Source organism: Carassius auratus, chromosome 38 (genome assembly GCF_003368295.1).
Source record: "Carassius auratus strain Wakin chromosome 38, ASM336829v1, whole genome shotgun sequence".
In the NCBI taxonomy this organism is placed as follows: Eukaryota; Metazoa; Chordata; class Actinopteri; order Cypriniformes; family Cyprinidae; genus Carassius; species Carassius auratus.
The window spans coordinates 5,887,051-5,906,572 of NC_039280.1; the positions used below are offsets into that span (position 1 = coordinate 5,887,051).

At 36.9% G+C, this 19,522-nt stretch overlaps 2 protein-coding genes across 6 annotated transcripts in view; one reads left to right on the forward strand and one right to left on the reverse strand.

Annotated features, from left to right (window-relative positions):
• The first annotated feature begins 684 nt into the window (after window positions 1-684).
• Window positions 685-10,554, forward strand: agpat4 (1-acylglycerol-3-phosphate O-acyltransferase 4 (lysophosphatidic acid acyltransferase, delta)). Its single transcript, XM_026223610.1, has 9 exons — window positions 685-950; window positions 4,521-4,740; window positions 5,213-5,382; window positions 6,859-7,020; window positions 7,318-7,471; window positions 7,643-7,745; window positions 7,962-8,037; window positions 8,707-8,905; window positions 9,769-10,554. The coding sequence occupies exons 2-9, from the start codon at window positions 4,554-4,556 to the stop codon at window positions 9,858-9,860; spliced, it is 1,143 nt and encodes a 380-aa protein (XP_026079395.1). The 5' UTR covers window positions 685-950; window positions 4,521-4,553; the 3' UTR covers window positions 9,861-10,554.
• The window catches only part of map3k4 (mitogen-activated protein kinase kinase kinase 4), a 30,138-nt gene continuing 20,697 nt past the window's right edge, over window positions 10,082-19,522 (reverse strand). For 4 of the 5 annotated variants that reach the window (XM_026223605.1, XM_026223607.1, XM_026223608.1 and 1 more), the window contains exons 14-27: window positions 19,112-19,190; window positions 18,951-19,029; window positions 18,679-18,778; window positions 18,207-18,338; window positions 14,718-14,818; window positions 14,558-14,638; window positions 14,158-14,349; window positions 14,006-14,076; window positions 13,800-13,916; window positions 13,552-13,711; window positions 13,325-13,447; window positions 12,231-12,337; window positions 11,681-11,860; window positions 10,082-10,853 (exon numbers count right to left, since the gene is read on the reverse strand). In XM_026223605.1, the coding sequence (XP_026079390.1) occupies window positions 10,833-10,853; window positions 11,681-11,860; window positions 12,231-12,337; window positions 13,325-13,447; window positions 13,552-13,711; window positions 13,800-13,916; window positions 14,006-14,076; window positions 14,158-14,349; window positions 14,558-14,638; window positions 14,718-14,818; window positions 18,207-18,338; window positions 18,679-18,778; window positions 18,951-19,029; window positions 19,112-19,190 (1,543 nt within the window). In that variant the 3' untranslated portion in view covers window positions 10,082-10,832. The remainder of the gene's footprint in view (window positions 10,854-11,680; window positions 11,861-12,230; window positions 12,338-13,324; window positions 13,448-13,551; window positions 13,712-13,799; window positions 13,917-14,005; window positions 14,077-14,157; window positions 14,350-14,557; window positions 14,639-14,717; window positions 14,819-18,206; window positions 18,339-18,678; window positions 18,779-18,950; window positions 19,030-19,111; window positions 19,191-19,522) is intronic. The other variant, XM_026223606.1, reaches the window with a different exon arrangement.

A 19,522-nucleotide genomic window follows, 5' to 3' on the forward strand; every position in this document is an offset into this window, starting at 1 on the left:
ACAAATATGATGTATTTCTCAAAGCTGCATCTCTGTACTAATATTAAGGTCATCATTGTGCCAGAGAACAAATTCTGACAGCTGTCATGTGAGGAACAAAGATGTCAGTTTTTTCTCTACTGCAGACAAAACATAAATTATGCAAAATATACAGCTACTAATATATTATCAAACATTTATCGCCCCACGATCAATTTTCTCTCAGAAAAACTATGAGCTTCTTTAAAACGATGCTTTCTCTCGTCTCTGAAATGAATCCCAAGCCCTTCTCTTCCAATAGAGGACGCAGTCGTTCTGAAAAATAAGGTGATGTATATATGTAAATTTAGGTGTGTATATATATATATATATGAATGTGTGTGTGTGTGTGTGTGTGTGTGTGTGTGTGTGTGTAAAGACTTCTAACACTAGCTTGCTCTATTCTTTTTTATTCTGTTTTGTTTTTATTTATTATATTATTTAAAAGCCCATGCTACGTGAACTGTGTTAACCTAACTGAGACTCGTTATAGCACTTATATTTCATTGCTATTTTTGTTGTTTTTGATTGCTTCAACTGTCCTCATTTGTAAGTCGCTTTGGATAAAAGCGTCTGCTAAATGAATAAATGTAAATATAAATGTGATGTTCTAGGTTTCTAGTGTGCTGTATGTTCATCTGCAGGTCGGAGTAAACACTATGAAGCAGCCTGTGTATAGGGACACTGAGGCAGCGTTGTCTCTGGATAGAGGAAATGACATAATGACCCTCTGAAGTCCCTGCCCAGGTTCCAGTGCTCTTCGAGCAGCGTCTTATGCCCCGGGGTGTGGTCTCAAACTCCGTTTACCAGCGCTGGAATGAATCTCTCAGCCCAACTTAAACATCCTCCAGATTCACAACTCTCGTGCGCTCTCTGATTAGCTCCATAAGATGAGACTGATGCTCTACTACTAACCGCGCAAGGGCATAAAGGTAATTTTTGTCTTCTGTTGAAGGATACCTTACAATTCTTTCTATTCTATCTACAGATCGGCTAACATATGTACGAATTTTGCTCGTACTTTTCAATGGGAGCCTGTTCACTCTTGATGCTTAAGATCAGGAGCGTGTTTAGGCACCACTCAACCCCCGCGGTCCAGGGGGTCCCCGCGGAACCCGGCATTTTTTGGACCGGTAAAAAATAATTGGGTAATTGGGTCAATATCGGACTACCGATAAGCTTCAGGACAAACAATACTGTTATCGATACGTGTGTTGTTTTATCTCCGTACTGCTGTGTTAATGGCGAATTAAAAGCTGTTCTCATAAACCGATCTCAAGCTGATGACGCGCAGTGTGAGAGGTTTGGTATGGCATGCAGCGGCAACGTCTCAATCTCTGAAGTGGAAGTAGAATTCATATTTCTTCATTAAATAACGTACGAAATAATAATGGGGAAAAATCAGTAAAGCGTAATTTAACAATCAACACGAGTTCTCCGCGAGCTCTCTGTATTTCCATCTTAAAATGGGCAAATGGCTTTATATCACCACAGCGAGATGCACGGTTGACACAGGAATTGGCAGAGTTTACATGAAACGTTACTAAAGTTTATAATTAGCATTTATTTTTTTAAGTTTGGACAGTATTAAACCATTCAGCACTCGTGTGCTCTCTAATACACAGCATGATCAAACATTTAAATACATATTTTTAAAAAAAAAAAAAAAAATTCTAGAAATTACCCCCTCCACCACTCAAATAAAAAAATAAAAACCTCCCTCCCACAAGAGTCACCTAAATAGGGGAATTCACCCCATTTTCAAAAATGTCTAAAATCCAGATTGAGTATCACTATAAATTATTAGCTACATTAATTATATGTTTTTAAAAAAGCCTTTTTTCTCATGTAGATAAAAACAAGTCCCTCTAAAATAGGGAGATATGCCAGAATTATCTATTGCATTCTGTTGTGCTCTTATGCAAATGATGTTCAAATATGTTGTGCTGTGGTATGCTGAGGAAATCTCTGTCTCTCTCTTTGAAGGGTCTTTTTATTTTAAGAATGTGCTTTATGTGCCTCTTTCTGTTTGATTGGGGGCATTTGTAGACTGCAGTAATATAATAACTTGAAATTTTCGACATCTTTTTAGATCATTTATTTATTTTTGCACCAAATTATAGAGAGTAGTATGGATAAATGTATTGATAAGCAGTATAATTTCCGTATTGTTAAAATGTAAATGATACCCATGCCATATCCCAGGATCGATCATGAAATCCACAGAGAGTGGCCTCTCCAGGACGACTTTCTGAGGGCCCCCAAAACACTAAACAATTAAGTGAAACACAAATGGCCAGAATAGAAAGATTTAACAATACCACAAACGTACATCAGATGTTATTAATTGTATCTGTAAAAAAAAACAAAGCGTACATTTTGTTGGCGAATCGACAGCTGTCTGCCTGTTAGTGTGAAGTTTATAGGTTGAACTAGTAACTAAGCCCAAACAAGGCAGTGTAAACTTACCTTGTAGTGTAAACCTATCGTATCGGATCAGATCGGATCAGATTAGTAGTCTCTCTCCATGTTTATTAATGATTTTTTTAAGTAAATTAATAATTTGGATTATTTGTACACACTGACTCATATTTTTAGTTTCCTTGCTTCTGAAGCCATGACTGTTCTGGATAATTCATTGACTGACTATAACACCAACCAATAGCTTTTGAGACCGGTTCTGAACGATCCTTTCATTGGTTGAAACTAATGAATGATCACGCCTCTTCACTGGAGTAATCTACAGCATATATCAAATAAATGAGGCATCTCGTTCGTAAAAAAGGAATCATTTATTTGTATAGTACTGTCTTTATATTATATGAATTTCTTATTATTGAAAAGGTTCTTATGTTTCAATCAGCTTAGTGTTTTTAACAAACTCATTGAATGATTCAATGACTCACTTGTAATGCCACAAAAATCACTTGTTGCCATGTGTCAGGGTAAAGGTCTCAGGCTAAACACGAGAACTTGAGTCAAACCAGTGAAAGACTCTATTCAGAGAACTGATGCAAAACATTTGTGTAACTGGGATGAATCTGAATCCTCTAATCTAATGCAAATAGACTTTACATTTTATCAACCTAAATAAAGTTAAATGAACTTTTTTTCATTCGGTAAATCTGACATTTACATTTTACAGTATATTACTGTTTTTCCTTGACTTAACGGCAACAAACTGTAGAAAAACACTTTTTTTGCTGGCAACCATTAATTTACGGCAACAAACTGTAGAAAAACAGTTATTTGTCGAAAATTTGGCCATTTTTTTACAGTGATTTTTAACAGTGCACAAAGAAAAATGAAAGAAAGAAATACTATGTAAAATGTAAATAAAAACTAAAATAAAACTAATAAAAATAGACATATGTACCTTCGACAAATTATAATGCATACAATAATAAATACAGGTTCAATAACTAAAGGTAGCTACCAAAGTAAAAAGCTACAAAACAGTCAATCATTAAAAATGCCCGAAGATAATGTAAAATTCAACCCACATAGGAAACATTAGACATTGGTTTGGCTGCTGTTTTGTCTAAATATCAGAGAAATGATCCCCAGACAGCAGAAAACTTTTCAATGGAGTTTGACCTCAGAAATCAGTCTTTTCATTTGTATGACAGAAATCATGTCCACAATTCAAATTCGAAAAGAGAGGAGGTGAAGATGACTTCCAGTTCTTTAATGCAAGTCTCTTGGCCATGATCATATCCGGAGTGAGGGCCTGTTGTTAAGTTTTTGGAAGGCAATAGAGGTGTACAAACATTGCACTTAAATGAACTATTTACCGTTGAAAGTTGCACATCCCACACAGAAATAAAAGAGCACATTCCTCACACAGACGTTTTCTAGCTCTATACAGAGACTATGACATTCATAAGATTTTATCATTTTACTTGAACTCAAAAATGAAACAAAAAATAAAAGGAAAAATTATTTATAAATATATATCTTGAGGTTTGGTTTTTAAGAAAAAAAAAAAACATTAAAATTAAGGCTTGTACTTATTGGCTTAATGATCCAGTCACACTGGTTCTTGAATCAGACTTTCATGATGCTCTTTTATTTTGGTGTTTAAAAGTAAATATGAACCCTTTACATTTTTTGTCTTGTTTTTTGTTTCCTGAAAAAAAAAAAACATCAGCAGCAGCATGGAGAATAAATAATGACATTTTTAGGTGAGCTATTCAGGATCACAAAAGAGCTTTTGGGAAATTTGGAAGTTTGTAAAACCACAATGTATAAGATGTAATAATAATAAAAAATTCCACAACATTCAAGTAGGTTGATGTGGAAACAAGGAATAAAAAAAAAACCCCTGAACGTTATTCCTCTTTGTTGTATCCATGCTATTTGATTATTTGCTCACGTCAATTTTCATATTTCAAATACAGGTTTTTTTTACAGGTGCAACATATTTTAGGAGGTATTTGCATCTTATTCATGATCTTCTGGTTAATATGATAAAGTTATTTATATTTCTCTTTTTTTCTCAGAGGATTTAGTGGAGACAGGGACATCAAGAGTGTATGATAAGGATGGGAATTCTTCAAGTGCTGAAAACTCAGTTGCTGTGCCATCTCATTATCTGTTATGTGTTCCTGGTCAGTGGGCTCATTATCAACCTGCTTCAGCTTTGTACTCTACCACTGTGGCCCATTAACAAGCAGCTTGCACGCAAGATCAACTGCAGATTGGGTTATTCCATTTCTAGTCGTAAGTCCTGCAAGCTGTCACATGTGAGCTCACATCTTCCAAAGAAAGATACTGATATAAGCAGCCATGATGCAACAAGTTCCGTGCTTATTTTTGTCTTCATCAAAAAATAAGTATTGCATGAAGCACCAAAATCTCAGTAACAATTTAAAAGAGGGCAAAAATATTTGTCACGGATATGGGGTCATGATTATCATTTCTCACCTGTTTAAGACAGATTGCATTGTACCACAATTGTTTTGTAGGGTACACAAAAACTCAAGCCATTATTTCCTGTTTGAAAACCTCAGTGTCCGCTGAGGCTAACAAAACAGGAAGTTGGTATTTTTGAATATTGCAAATTGTTCTGATATCTATTTACATACATACAAAGATGATCAACTTGTTGGACTATTACACATTCATGAAAATGTAAATGCATTATGAATATATGCATCACGATTCAGTATGTATTTGTTCTCTGTTTGTTCAGAATTGGTGGCATTATTGGAGTGGTGGTCCGGGACAGAATGCACACTTTTCACAGCTCCAGAAAGCTATAAACTTTATGGCAAAGAGAATGCCATTGTTGTCCTAAATCATAACTTTGAGATTGATTTTATGACCGGCTGGACCTTCTGTGAGAGATTTGGCGTTTTAGGAGTAAGTCAAAAATACAGATTATATATATATATATATATATATATATATATATATATATATATATATATATATATAAGTTTATTTTTGCCCCCATTTTTCATGAGCTGAACTCTCTGAACTGAAAGGTCTAAGACTTTTTCAATGTACACAAAAGGCTGTATAAATCTTTATTAGTAAGCACTTCTCCTTTGCCGAGATAGTCCATCCACCTCACAGGTGTAGCATATCAAGATGCTGATTAGACAGCTTGCACAGGTGTCAACACAATAAAAGGCCACTCTAAAATGTGCAGTTTTATCACACAGCACAATGCCACAGATGTCGCAAGTTTTGAGGGAGCATGCAGTTGGCTTACTGACTGCAGGAATGTCCACCAGAGCTGTTGCCTGTGAATTGAATGTTAATTTCTCTACCATAAGCTGTCTCCAAAGGCATTTCAGAGAATTTGTCAGTACATCCAACCAGCCTCACAACCGCAGACCATGTGTAAACACAACAGGCCAGGTCCTCCACATCCAGTATCTTCACCTCCAAGATCGTCTGAAACCAGCCACCCAGCTGCTGCAACAGTTGGTTTGCATAACCAAAGAATTTCTGCACAAATTGTCAGAAACAGTCTCAGGGAAACTCATCTGCATGCTCGTCATCCTCATAGGGGTCTTGACCTGACTGCAGTTCAACAAATGCTCACATTACATGGAGTCTGGGACTTTAGAGAGGTGTTCTCTTCACGGATGAATCCCTGTTTTCACTGTTCAGGGCAAATGGCAGACAGAGTGTATGTAGTTGTGTGGGTGAGTGGTTTGCTGATGTCAACGTTGTGGTTCGAGTGACCCATGGTGGCAGTGGGGTTATAGACAATGAACACAGATGCATTTTATCGATGGCATTTTGAATGCACAGAGATACCGTGACAAGATCCTCAGGCCCATTGTCGTGCCATTCATCCACAAACATCACCTCATGTTGCAGCATGATAATGCACGGCCCCATGTTGCAAGGATCTGTACACTATTCCTGGAAACTAAAAACATCCCAGTTCTTGCATGGCCAGCATACTCACCAGTCATGTCACCCATTGAGCATGTTTGGGATGCTCTGGATCGGTGTATACAATGCCAATATCCAGCAACTTCACACAGCCATTGAAGAGGAGTGGATCAACATTCTACAGGCCACAATCAAGAACCTGATCAACTCTATGCGTGGATATATATGTGTTGTACTGCGTGTACGACCCCACACTACAGTAAAACTGCACATTTTAGAGTGGCCTTTTATTGTGGCCAGCCTGAGGCACACCTGTGCAATAATCATGCAGTCGAATCAGCATCTTGATATGCTTGATATATAAGTACACATCATAACAAGTGTGTGATTCTAAATGATTTTTAATTTGTAGTAATACTAATTCTTAAGATTCAAAAGTGTCATGATGCAAATACACTGTTACACTGCCATGTGATTTGCTTATAGAGCTCAAAGGTGTTGGCAAAAAAGGAACTTTCCTATGTCCCTGTGATTGGCTGGATGTGGTACTTCCTAGAGATCGTCTTCTGCAAAAGGAAATGGGAAGAGGATCGCAAGACTGTAGTGCAAAGCCTGCGCAACCTTCGGGATTACCCAGAAAACTTTTGGGTATATTTGTGAAATCTCATTCTGGTCATTTTTACTAGATTTCAGTTTTTAAACACACAGTTAGTTAAAGGAATATTTAATCTGGTCACACAAAAATGAAAATTTTCATGATTTACTGACACTCATGTTCCAGCTCATATGCTGTAATTTTTTTCTGTGGAACTAAAAAATATATAGAAGGGTCCATTTTTGGGTGAACTATTCCCTTAAAAATGACTCTATATTTTTAGCTTTTTTTTATTTGAGCTTTTCTGTCTCCTCCTGTGGTTTATGATCAATTTTATGATGCATCTATAGTTCCTGTTGCACTGTGAGGGCACACGATTCACAGAAAAGAAGCACAAGATTAGTATGGAGGTGGCAGAGAAGAAAGGTCTGCCCAAACTCAAGTACCACCTTCTACCTCGGACCAAGGGCTTTTGTGTCACGGTCCAGAACCTCAGGGGAACGGGTGAGAGCTTCTTTGCCTTTAAGTAATGATGAACCCATAGTGACATTGCTTTGATGGCTCTTTCATGAGTTAAGGTTAATCAGTCTGTTGATGTCTTTTCAATTTACATTTAAATGAAAGAAAATGTATTTTTGGCCGATGTAGCCTCTAAAGACTGTGTGTCCTCTGTAGCTACTGCTGTGTACGATTCTACACTTAATTTCAGGAACAACGAAATTCCAACTTTACTAGGGGTGCTCAACGGGAAAAAGTACCATGCTGATTTATACGTGAGGTAGGAATGAAAGAACTTTCTTCACATTGCTCTTGTGCATTATTTACTAGCCTGTTGTTTAAATAGTTTGTGAAAATGTCTCCTGCTAAAACAAAGTTCAACATGCAGTCTCCATAATCATTTGTAAATGTTTTAGTTTAATGACTCACTATATGAATACATTGGTAGTTGCAACATCAAGATAATCCGTCATGGATTTCCTTGTGTGTTTATCAGGCGAATTCCTCTGGACAAAATCCCAGAGGATGAGTCTGAATGTGCGGCCTGGCTTTACAAGCTCTATCAGGAAAAAGTAAGTGCACTACCTGCATTAGGTGGAGGTGTTCTTGTACTGGTCAGTGTTGTTTCAGTATAGTATTATAGCATGTATCAATATTTTGAATTAGCTTTTATTTTTATATCCATTTCTGTATTTCTATTTAGCTTGATTTTAATTTCAAGTTCACCAATTCACCCAAAAATGAAACTTCTGTCATTAATTACCCTCATTTTGTTCCATACCCGAAAGACCTTTGGAACCCTAAATGTGAGAGCTTTCTGACCCTGCATAGACTGCAGTGGAACTACCAGGCTCAAGGACCAGAAAGGTAGTAAGGACATCATTAAAAAAAAGTCCAGGTGACATCAGTGATTCACCCATAATTTATTCAAATTACATTTGGACCACTGATGTCACATGGACTATGTTAACGATGTCCTTACTACCTTTCTGGGCCTTGAGTCTGGTGAGTAATGACAGAATTTAAATTTTTTGGTGAACTATTCCTTTAAACAAACATTACAAAATTAGCTGGCAACGAACAAATTTGATTTCAGTTAATGAAAACATTTAAATAATTTTAGTTGTAGCTAACAAGAACAATACTGGTGCTGGTATGAGACCTTTAGTTAGTATTAGCATATTATAGTGAACAAATGTGAGCATGGAGTAATTTTTGTTGTGCTATCTCGTCTCACACAGGATGAATTCCAAGAGCATTACAGACAGACAGGGCGTTTTCCGGGTCCTGTTACAAGCCCTCCACTTCGACCTTGGGCTCTGCTGAACTGGCTCTTCTGGGTTTGTTTGCTGGTCTACCCTCTCTGCATGTTACTGCTGCAGTTGCTGCTATCAGGATCCACCTTTACTGTCATCTGTACATCGGCCTTCTGTCTAGCAGGTACTTGGGATAAATAGAAGGGCACAGGGTGGCATTTTCATATTGATTAGAATTTAAGCTGGTGTAACGAATAACAAAATAATAAAATTGCAGCAGATTATTTTTGTCATCAAGCAACAAAGGAATTTTATACTGCTGCTATTTTCCTCCAATCTGTTTTTTTCTAAAAAATATAAAGGAGACCAATTAGGTGCTAGAGCAGTAAGTATATCAACCATTTCTATCTGGATTTACTGCATGCTGGTCAATTCATAAGTGCATGAATGAATGACATTTTAATGCATTTAAAGTGCCCTGAAATATCATAGCATGTGAGCACAGGATTAAAGTTTCATTTCAGATCTAAACACTTAATACAAACAAAACAGTTTTTGAATTACATGATTCAGATTGCTTTAAGAAATCATGCATCTCCTAGATTTTGTTTAAATGAAGCTGTCGTTTCAATCTTGAATTTCTCCTTAATACATAGTCCCCGCATCTGTTGACCAAGGAATTTCAATGAGTTATGATTACTGGGGGAAAAATAATTTCTAGTGTAATTTCTAGTGGATATTAGCTAAGCACGACTAGATCCATATTGTTCTAGCATTCACAAATTTCACAGTCACAAAGCTCCCTGACTTTTCAGTTTAAAATTCCCTGGTATTTCTAGGTTTTCCTTGCCCTTGGGAACCCAGTTTGTATTGTGATCGAAATGCAGTGGTTCTCAGCCTCTTTTCCCTGGCAACCTTGGTTGAGAACCACTGATCTAATGAATGATATTATGAACCAGAGTGCTTGTAGCCCTAGTTTAACTATGAAGCATGCTAATGTGACTGGCTGTTGTACTATAAATGATACATTTTTACTTTTATTTTCAGTGTCAGTTGGTATCCGCTGGATGATCGGACAGACTGAGATTGACAAGAGTTCCAACTACGGAAATAAAGAGATGCAAATGAACAACAACTGAAAGACTGTCACCCACCAGGGCAACGAGATCATGCTTTTGTACAGTTATGAGGGCATTTTCACGACAGGAACTGGCATTAGCCAAGTGAAACCACCTTCATGAATGACGTTCGAGGAATTTACAACATGAAGTTTTCAGAAAGAGTCTTTTGAATAATTTAAAAGGCTTCTCTGTTTTGATTTACTTCATGTTAAGGCATTTGTTTTTTAGAAAGTAGGCCATTTAAAAAAAACGGTCTGTTTATTAATATTCTTTTTTTAAATATTGCAAACACTGTTGGAGGAGCAGAGAACCAGCAGTTGATGCTTGTGTAAGAGCATGTTTGTCCACCCGTTTGAGTGCAGCAGCAGAAAGGCGGAGTCAGACTGGCCTCTTCCCTCTCATTGGTTGATTATGCTCTTATACACCCAAATGGTAAAGGCACGCCATTGGCCAGCACAAGGCAGAGCCGACGCAGCACAACTACTTGTAGGCTTAAATATGACTTTTTAACAGTGGGCTCTGCAGCAAGGCAAACAAAACTACCATTTTAACAAAAACAAAAAAAGAAAATTAAAACCTTCTCTACTGTGACTTTCAGCCCCAAAACTCATTGAAATTGTACATAGTCAGTCAATGCCAATCTCCCTCCATCTCCCATTCTCTGATGCTTTGTGCGGAGAACGTCCCTTGAATTAAAGTCTCCTAACATGTATTCCCTGTGACTCAATCATTAACAAAGTGGCTGGTAAATTTCAGCTTTACAATATGCTTTGTACAAAGAAAAACCCTAACCCTATTCTTACAGTATGTACATAACGCACTCACACATTTCATCCCATGCTACTGTACATGTAAGACTTGCCCCGCTTTTAAAGTTTCGAGGGGTTCGTATCAAGCAGAGCACATCTGTTTTTCCTTCTTCCTCCCTCATGCGGTGTGAAGTAGTGCTAGCATTTATGTAAACATTAACAGAATACACGTCTTTTCCTGTCACTCTTCATCTGTGCAGACCTGCAATTGAAAAGACAAACAATAGATGGGTTAGTGCTGTTTCCATCAGCCTCATCCAAGCAGCCAATCAGCTGACAGCATGAGATGCTCACCCCTCTGTAATTAAACCAAAATTCTAATTTCTATTTAGCCCCCCCAAAAAACTTTTATAGTTTATTTAATAATCAGTTAGAGCAGCTTTATTTGATAATCAACAAACAAATAAAGATTATTAGCAATTAAATTGCACACAAGTTTTTATATCAGCATTTTAAATTAACTCCAACTGGTTGTTTAAATATAAACTCATATAAACTTTTTTTGAGAGATTTATTCGACCTGTTAAGACATTAAAGAGAATCAAAATGAATTTTGTTAGAAAATTGACCCGAATTTTAAAGCTAAGACTTTGTTTAATAGTAAAGAAACTGAGCACAGAGCTTATCGCGATTATTGGATGGTAGGTACACAACAAAAAGTTTTGTTCATGCATCACCTGAAAAAAGAATTCAAATTAATGTTCAGTAAAAATATGAAATCAATATTGCCACCCAAGCCAAGTTTTTGTATATATTTTGATGCCAAATTTTGCTGCATCACTAAATTAAATAATTGATTGTTTGTTTATGGCTCAAAATGAGAATTTTGTTGTGTCAGCGTTTGCTTTCACATTTTTTCAAGTGTGTAACATGTTTGTTGATGTACTAGAAGTGCTGGTTTGATCTAATTTGCGTTACAGATTGGAAATTTGGCACCAGAAAACAGCACCTCATCCCTTTCGTATGTGTGTCACCCTATGAATGAGCTGAAGAAAATAACAAGCTGTGTGGGCGAGGAGGAGTTCATACCTTGACAAAGGGGTGGTCCAACAGGGCGCTAGCGGTCCAGCGCCGCTTCGGTTCACTCTCCAGGCAGTGGTCCAGGAAGTCCTTTCCCTCAGTGCTCAGCTTTTCAGGAATGGGTGGTTTGTGGCCCATTCCCACTTTATACATAATCTGGAAGTTATGCTCATATTCGTGCCACGGTCTCTGAATTAACAAACATGATAGAACATGAGTTACTTCAAGTAACATGATTTTTTACACGCTAAAAAAAAGTCACTAAATGATGGTACTACAAAAACAATAAACTTTAAAACTGGTGGATACCTGAATCTTGTTTTGTTGTAATTGGTCTAAATTTGATTAATTAGATTTCAGGAAGCCCTATCCAGCAGTACCGGTTTGGTAGTTTAGACACGTGTAGACAAGCCCGGAAAATTCCTTTTGATTTGGTGTTATATGAACGCAGAGTGGACATGTTTTCACAACAGATAGCCATCTTCAAACCAGTTTGAGGAAAGCTGGCAGATGCGTAAATAAAGAGCCAAGCTCAGGCATAAAATATGCAGGTGTTTACCTTTCCAGTGACCATTTCTATAAGAACACAACCCAGGCTCCAGATATCAGCAGCACGGCCATGACCTTCACCCTTTGCTCTTGTGATGACCTCAGGAGCCATGTACGCTAGAAAAGAGTGAAAATGTATTTTCTGATAAATACCACAATGCTATATAAGCCAGTTAGTGTTATTTTATTGCTATTCATATTCTATTACAGTATAAGTTTTTAATTAGCTTTTATTTTATATTTTTAGTTTTACTTTTAGTTTGTTTCAGTCAATTTATGTGCTTTTATCATTTTATTATTTATTTTTTAATGTAGCTTTTATTTATTTCAGCTGTAGTATTTTAACTTGTTTCAGTTGGATGCCAAGCCAACAAAGATTTTTTTTTACGTTTTTATCTCATATAATATTAATATTTTATTTTAGCTAAAAGCAAACTGTTTTTGAAAGTATTAGTTAAACACAAACTTGTTTTACATTTCAAAATGCTTCCATTTGTTAAACATTCTTTATATTTATTGATAAAACCTGTGATGAGGTGTTGTTATTGTTATTTTGTTGTAAGATAGTTTTCATTAATTGAAATAAAGTATAAATATTATATGAAAAAAAATAGTATTAGAAGTAGTAATAGAAGTAACTAAAACTGAAATAATACAGCTAGATAAAATCGTTTAAGGCAAAAACTAATAAAAATGAGAACAACTAAAATTAAAACAAAAACTGAAAAATATAACAAATAAATAATACTAAAACTGTAATGAAACTAGTGACATTGTGAAGCTTTTCATTCTTTTCAAGTCTTCCAGGAAGCATTTCAGCTCGCCCAGTGACCCTTTATCATGAGATATGATGATACCATTTTAAAAAACCATAAGATACGCTTTAGTGTTTCATTTTTGACCGCACTGGTGATAAGAAAACAGTCTAGACCTCCAGCATGCTTCAGAGTTTAACAACAAAAAGAACAAGTCTTTAGAGATCTACAGTAAAGATAGTGTTTCGGTATGCCAGGTGCGGCTTTAGAACACATACCCACTCTGTTCAAAAACTCTGACATGCCCTCTGGTGTCGAAACCTGGGAACTACACCTTTAAGTCTCTCACCTGCTGTTCCCAGTGTGCTGTTCACCTCTCCAGGCATCGTCTGAGCATTGTTCTTCAGCTTCACCGAGCAGCCGAAGTCCCCTAGCTTTATCAAGCCCGACGACGTGAGGAAGATATTGGCTCCTGGGAAGTTAAAGAACAACAATTAATAGTGATGCAATTTGAGACATTCCATTAATTAGCTAATTATGAAAACTGGAAAAAATCTGGAAACGATAAATGAACACCTTTAATGTCGCGGTGTACAATGCCGTGTTCATGGAGCACGTTGATTGCCGTCGTGATCTGCTTGCTGTAGAGGCGGATGACGTGCTCTTGCAGACCCAGTCTGGACACTTCCTCCAGGGTCCCTTCATCACAGTACTCCATAAAGATATACATCTCTTCCTGCAAGAGCGAACCAGGAACAATGAGGAATAAAAGTACAGAAGAGACATGTAGACCTTCACATAAAACAAACAGACAAACTTTATACCCTGTGCAACTCAACACCAAAGTAGCGGACAAGGTTGGGATGTTTGATTCCTTCAAAGATCTTCAGCTCATCCGCCGTTTCCTTTATAGTTTTGTGGTCATTGGGCTGAAAGCGAATCTGAAAGCAAATTCAGTTGCATTTATTTAAGTGCTTATAGTGCTTTATATATATATGAAATTAATATACATACAGTCTCAAGCACGTACCTCCTTCATGGCCATCAGTTCTCCAGTGTCCACATTGATGCATGTGTAAACCTTTCCATACTGCCCTTCGCCTGTCAACAAAGAGAAAAAGTGTTATGAAAATGTAACAAAGGCCTCTACAATGTAATGTGCACATAGTAATGACCACTGACCTATTTTGTTTCCTCTCTGCCATTTGAATGTGACCTTGCGCAGACCCACGTGCATGACGTTGTCGTAGGATTTGGGGGTGTTGCACACCTGTCCGATGATGTTTCTCTGTCTCATGAACGCATAGTGCTTGTCATCAAAGATGCGTACAGAGCGCCGCACAGCCTCCATAGGGCTCTGACGAGCTGCAGTGTCTGCAGGACAATTTTAAAATGTAAAAAATGAAAGACGATTCTGCAAATCTTCAGAATAAATTTGAATAATAAATCATACATTAACAAAAATGCTTTTTAAGCAGCAATCAGTAAAAATTTAAGTGAATCAATTCAAAACTGATTTAAAAATCTGTTCAGTCCTTGAAGTGTGATGGCAAAGCTGCATTTTGAGCATCATTTATTTTACCTTTTGACTGACTGATGAAGTTGCGGAGCTCCCAGCTGCGACGGGCGGTAATGCTGGGGTCTGCTTTAGGATACGAGGGCTCTGGAAATACAAGAGAAAACTTAGAGCATGTTTAATAAAAAAATGACACTTTGCACTAAGTCAAGTAATGCATCAATACCTTCCCTGTCCTCTGTGGGGCTGGAGTGGCGACTGAGGGATTTAAACTGCAGCTCCGCCGGCACAGATGACAGACGGTCGTTCTCATGGACACTAGAGACCCTGTGTGGCAGAAGAGAGTCAAATGTTACCTACAGTCACCACCTTCATTCAGACAAATAGGTTGAGACACACTACATGCAGAAAGGAAAACGAAACATGTTAGATATGATGAGTATGCTGCACACAGCAACACATAATGCAGATAGAAAAGCTAGCTCTATTCAAGCGCAGCAGTGTTAAGAATCACAATAAGCAGCATTAAGCTCTTTCAAACCATATACAATGACCCCTGCTTCTGATATTAACATAAAAGTTAATTGAACACATTATCTGTCAACTACTCTTTAAGCTATTAATATTGCTTGACATCCTATTTGTGACCCTGGACCACAAAACCTGTCATAAGGGTTTTTTTTTTTAATTATAAGCTGAATTAATAAGCTTTCCTTTGATGTTTGGTTTGTTAAGATTGGACAATACTTGGCAGAGATACAACTTTTTCAATATCTGTAATCTGTGCAAAAAAAAATAAAAAGCAATGTATAATTAATAATCAAATATTAGGTTTTGATATATTAACGATAGGAAATTTACAAAATATCTCCATGGAACATGAAATCTTTATATCCTAATGATTTTTGGTATAAAAGAAAAATCAATCATTTTTACATAGAATTTGTTTTGCCTATTGCTACAAATATAACACAGCGACTTAAGACTGGTTTAGTGGTCCAGGATCACACATATGAATTGTTTATTCTGATTATTACTGCAACCAACAAGGCACTCATGCATTACAGTGATTTTACCACCGTTATGAGAGTTTAGCCTCTCCACTTGATGTTGTGCCTAACTGTGGTAGAATCACTGTAACATGCAACCTCATTCTTTTCTTGCTTTCATAATATGGAGAATGTGTTGAGTGGCACAATGGATTTTGAGAGTTATATCAAATATATCACTACTGATTAGGATCATACATTTTCATTTACTAATGAACAATCCCATGTAGTGGTAGATGTGAGCTGATCCTTAAACAGCACTTTGAGATCTTTATGTACTTGGATCAACGTGTATTTTTGATACAGTGATGTCTATGATGGCAGCGGCACAGGGTGTTTTAAGCTAATGATGCATGCTAATGCATGCCTCAGCAGAAGCTATTAATACGGAAGAGCTGAACAGTGGACACTATGAAAGTTGGAAAGATCACAGTTCACCAAACACATTTATCATTCAAGCAAATCATCTGCTAAGGGCTCATACAGTGTTGAAGTGCACAGCAACGTGGACTCAAGACCATTGTTGTGGGCTGATTATATATCCAAACTAGCTGGCAAGGAGAAGGAGCACTACATCACTTTCATGTACTGTACTTGGTTTACACTTAAAGAGGTCACATCATACTCTTTTATTGTTTGAAATATTTTCTTATTATTTTAAATAATGTTTGTGTAATAATAATATAGTTGCTAATAACTATGTTCACCCTCTTCCTGAAACTGAATTGAATTAAACAGGTAATTTACTGCCAAGTATTTAATGCTCCATTTCATTGAGAAATGAAATACAGCATAAGTATATTTTTCTGCACTTACACATGAGCTGCAGTTTTGTGTCTAATGTCATTTGTGCTGCCTCATGCAGATAAATGTGTAAAGCAGTGTGAACACAACCACCCTAAAATCTATTTTCTCTGTGTTTGAGCAGCTTTAGTGAAAACAACGTCTTGTAAACTATATAGGTGTTTTGTAGTTGGATGTAAACAGTCTTAATTTCCTTAATTTAGTCTGGGGTATACATTCAATTTGTATTTACTACATTTATCATTGCTTTGTTTTGTTACTATTATTATTATTATATGTATGTATCTGTTTGTGTATGTATATGTATGTATATATGTATTTGTATATATTTTTTGTTCTTATTGCATTGTCCTTTTTTGTCTTTTACTTTTTCGTTTCCTGATCTCATACACCTGATTACCTGTATGTTGATATTGAACTTAATTAGTCCACTAATTGCTTATTTGATGATAGGAGTGGTTTGGAGTATTTTTATGTGTGAGCACACTAATTGTGATTATCACTTTGCCCTGAGGAAGACCATTGCGGTCGAAACATGTCGGCATTTTAATTTTTATATTGGCCTTACCACAATAAAGGCTTTTTAACATTTACCTTCTCCACCTGAATTCTTTTTGAGTGGCTGGGACCTATGTTTTTTTCATTCTATTTTGCTTCCCAATTCCCAGAGCACCTACTAAGAGTTCTTATCTCACCGGAGCGCTGGGTAGAATCATTTTCTAGTCTTAATTTTCTGCCAACATGAGATCCACTGAAGACTCATGATGTTTTTTTATGGTAACGCCCCACCAAATACACAAAAACCAGCAGAGAGGGGCGGGGTGAGGAGTAACTCATTATCATTTAAAGAGACATGCACCAAAATGGCTTGCTGTGAACTTGTTTTTGACAAGGTGAAAAGTGTTTAGTTTTACTCAACCAGTGAGTAATTTTAACCAAAGTATTCTTCAGACATTTCATGAAGAACTAAAAGAATCATACCAACTTGGAAAATGGGGATCCGATGTCCCCTTTAATATTGGAATCCTTTAAGTGTATGCAGAGCTGTAGCTGCTACATCCAGGGTTTTCTTTAGTACTATTGTAGTTTTTATTGGTATTTTGAATTTGTTTTTATTTATATATTTCCATTTTCACTATTTATTTTTTTGTGTGTGTAAAAAATTATTTAATTTTTATTATTTTGTAATGCCTATATAGTTTTTCTTTATTTTTATTGCAGTTTTAGTTCAAGTTAACCTAAATTAAAATGATAAATTTGATAACATTTATTTCAGCTAATCCTTACTGTATTTAAATGAACAAATGTTTTTTATGGGTTTTAGTTAACTATAATAATCCCGCTACATAATGCAAAAGGTTTAGCGAACATTCACACATTTTTCAAAGGATTGCTGACACTTTAATATAACTGGCCATTATTAATATCTTGGCTTTCAGACACAGGAAATCCCAAAAGTATTTCAGAAAGTTATTTTTGCAGTTTCAAAAATATATTTTTGTAATGAGCCATGTATATAAACGTTGTGGCATTATGTTTTTTAGGGCACCTCTCAGTATTTCAAGGAAATTTGATTCCTGATGATATGACCCCTTTAATTTCACAACATCCTGTGTAAAAACAGCATTACTCAGAAAATGCATATTTTACTCATGGGTGAGAAAACAGAACATTTTACTGAAAGAGCTGCCTGTTCCAAGTTTTCCGGTACCCATCATCCTCTTGTTGGCATAAACCATTTAGAATACATTTAAAAATTTTGCCAATTCACTCAAATGCTGTTCTAACAAGGATGCAATGCTTAGCATGTTGAAAATGTTGCAGAGCTCCATCTGGGGTTGAGAATGGGTGGTCCTGACTACCTGGTGTCATTGGGCACGCCGCCCGATTTGGATTTGGTGGCATGGCCGTGTTCCCCTTGGGGTAATGGAGGGGCGGGACGGGGACCTGGGGGACACAACTGGGGGCGTAGATCACACGGGAGACTCCGAGAGCTGTGGTGGAAAAACAGACTGACGGCCTCAGCATTCTGCTTTGGATGATGCGTGCATGTGTGAAAGTGTTTATTGTTACATAAGGCACAGCTTTACACGTTCTAATGTCATCATACCAACACAAAACACAACACACACCCGGTATGAAGATCTACATTGCAGCACAGATAGTGGTTAAAGCACTAATATAAAACTACAGCATTAAAAGCAGCATGAATCTTTTAATTAAACCCTCCTCCAGTTTAAACAGAACACAAGGGCATGCATAAGAGGTACATTTGCAGAAGTATTACAATGGCACGAAGATGTGCTACTGGTGAAGACCCAGGACATGACCTACCTGAAAGCCTCCACATGAGATGCAGGGATAAAGAGGTACGGGTTTGGAGGATCGCTGTGGCAACGGGGAACTTTGACAGGTCGAGGGCTGTTTCTTGGGGCTGATGGAAGATTTAGAATTTTATTAATTTACTGCTAAACCCTTACCAATTGCCTTAATTATTTCTGTGAAAAGCAATTTTCAGTTAATTCAAATATTTAAAACTATGTAAATTGCATAAGCTAAGAGCATAAACAGAGAACTGTAACACCGAAGAAAAAGAGAGCACTTACCAAAGTACATACTACTGACTGGACTGTGCGGTTTACCGATAACATGCCCTATACATTCATTCATCAGAGCTTGCAAACTCTACAAGACACAAGATTAACAACTATAAACTCAATTGCAATTGCAAAACAGATATTAAAACAACAGGGCATGGAAATCTCACCAGAAAGTCATCTTCTGGCAAGGCTGATATAAACGCAGCCTCAATCGCTTGAAGGAAATCAAAGCCTTGCGTCGCCCACCTAGAGATTAAATAAAAATGTAAAAATGTAAGAGCTTGTTAAAAGAACAAGGTGGCAATATCGTTTATTGAGAAAGAAGCTAGAAATGTTTTCTTTGAACATTAACATCTCTGTGGGATGAAACACTTGCTCTGTTCCAAAGCCCCGAAGAGCTTCCTAAAGAGACGGCATTTTGAGGCAACACGGATACAATCCTGCTTCAAAATGTAGGCAGCATGAAAACGCATGGTCCCCAGAAAACTTTTTTAGCACTGCATGCATCCTTTACAGAAAATGCAATCCTGTAATGCACTGAAACAAGTCTAAGAAGCATGCTATCTAAGATGAAGACA

What these genes read in the sequence shown, in the direction of transcription:
- agpat4 (XM_026223610.1), top strand. Translation starts at nt 4,554, where the DNA reads ATGATAAGGATGGGAATTCTTCAAGTGCTGAAAACTCAGTTGCTGTGC. An exon ending in GGGTTATTCCATTTCTAGTC is followed by an intron (nt 4,741 to 5,212) that starts GTAAGTCCTGCA and finishes CTGTTTGTTCAG; the next exon opens with AATTGGTGGCATTATTGGAG. An exon ending in ATCGGCCTTCTGTCTAGCAG is followed by an intron (nt 8,906 to 9,768) that starts GTACTTGGGATA and finishes TTTTATTTTCAG; the next exon opens with TGTCAGTTGGTATCCGCTGG.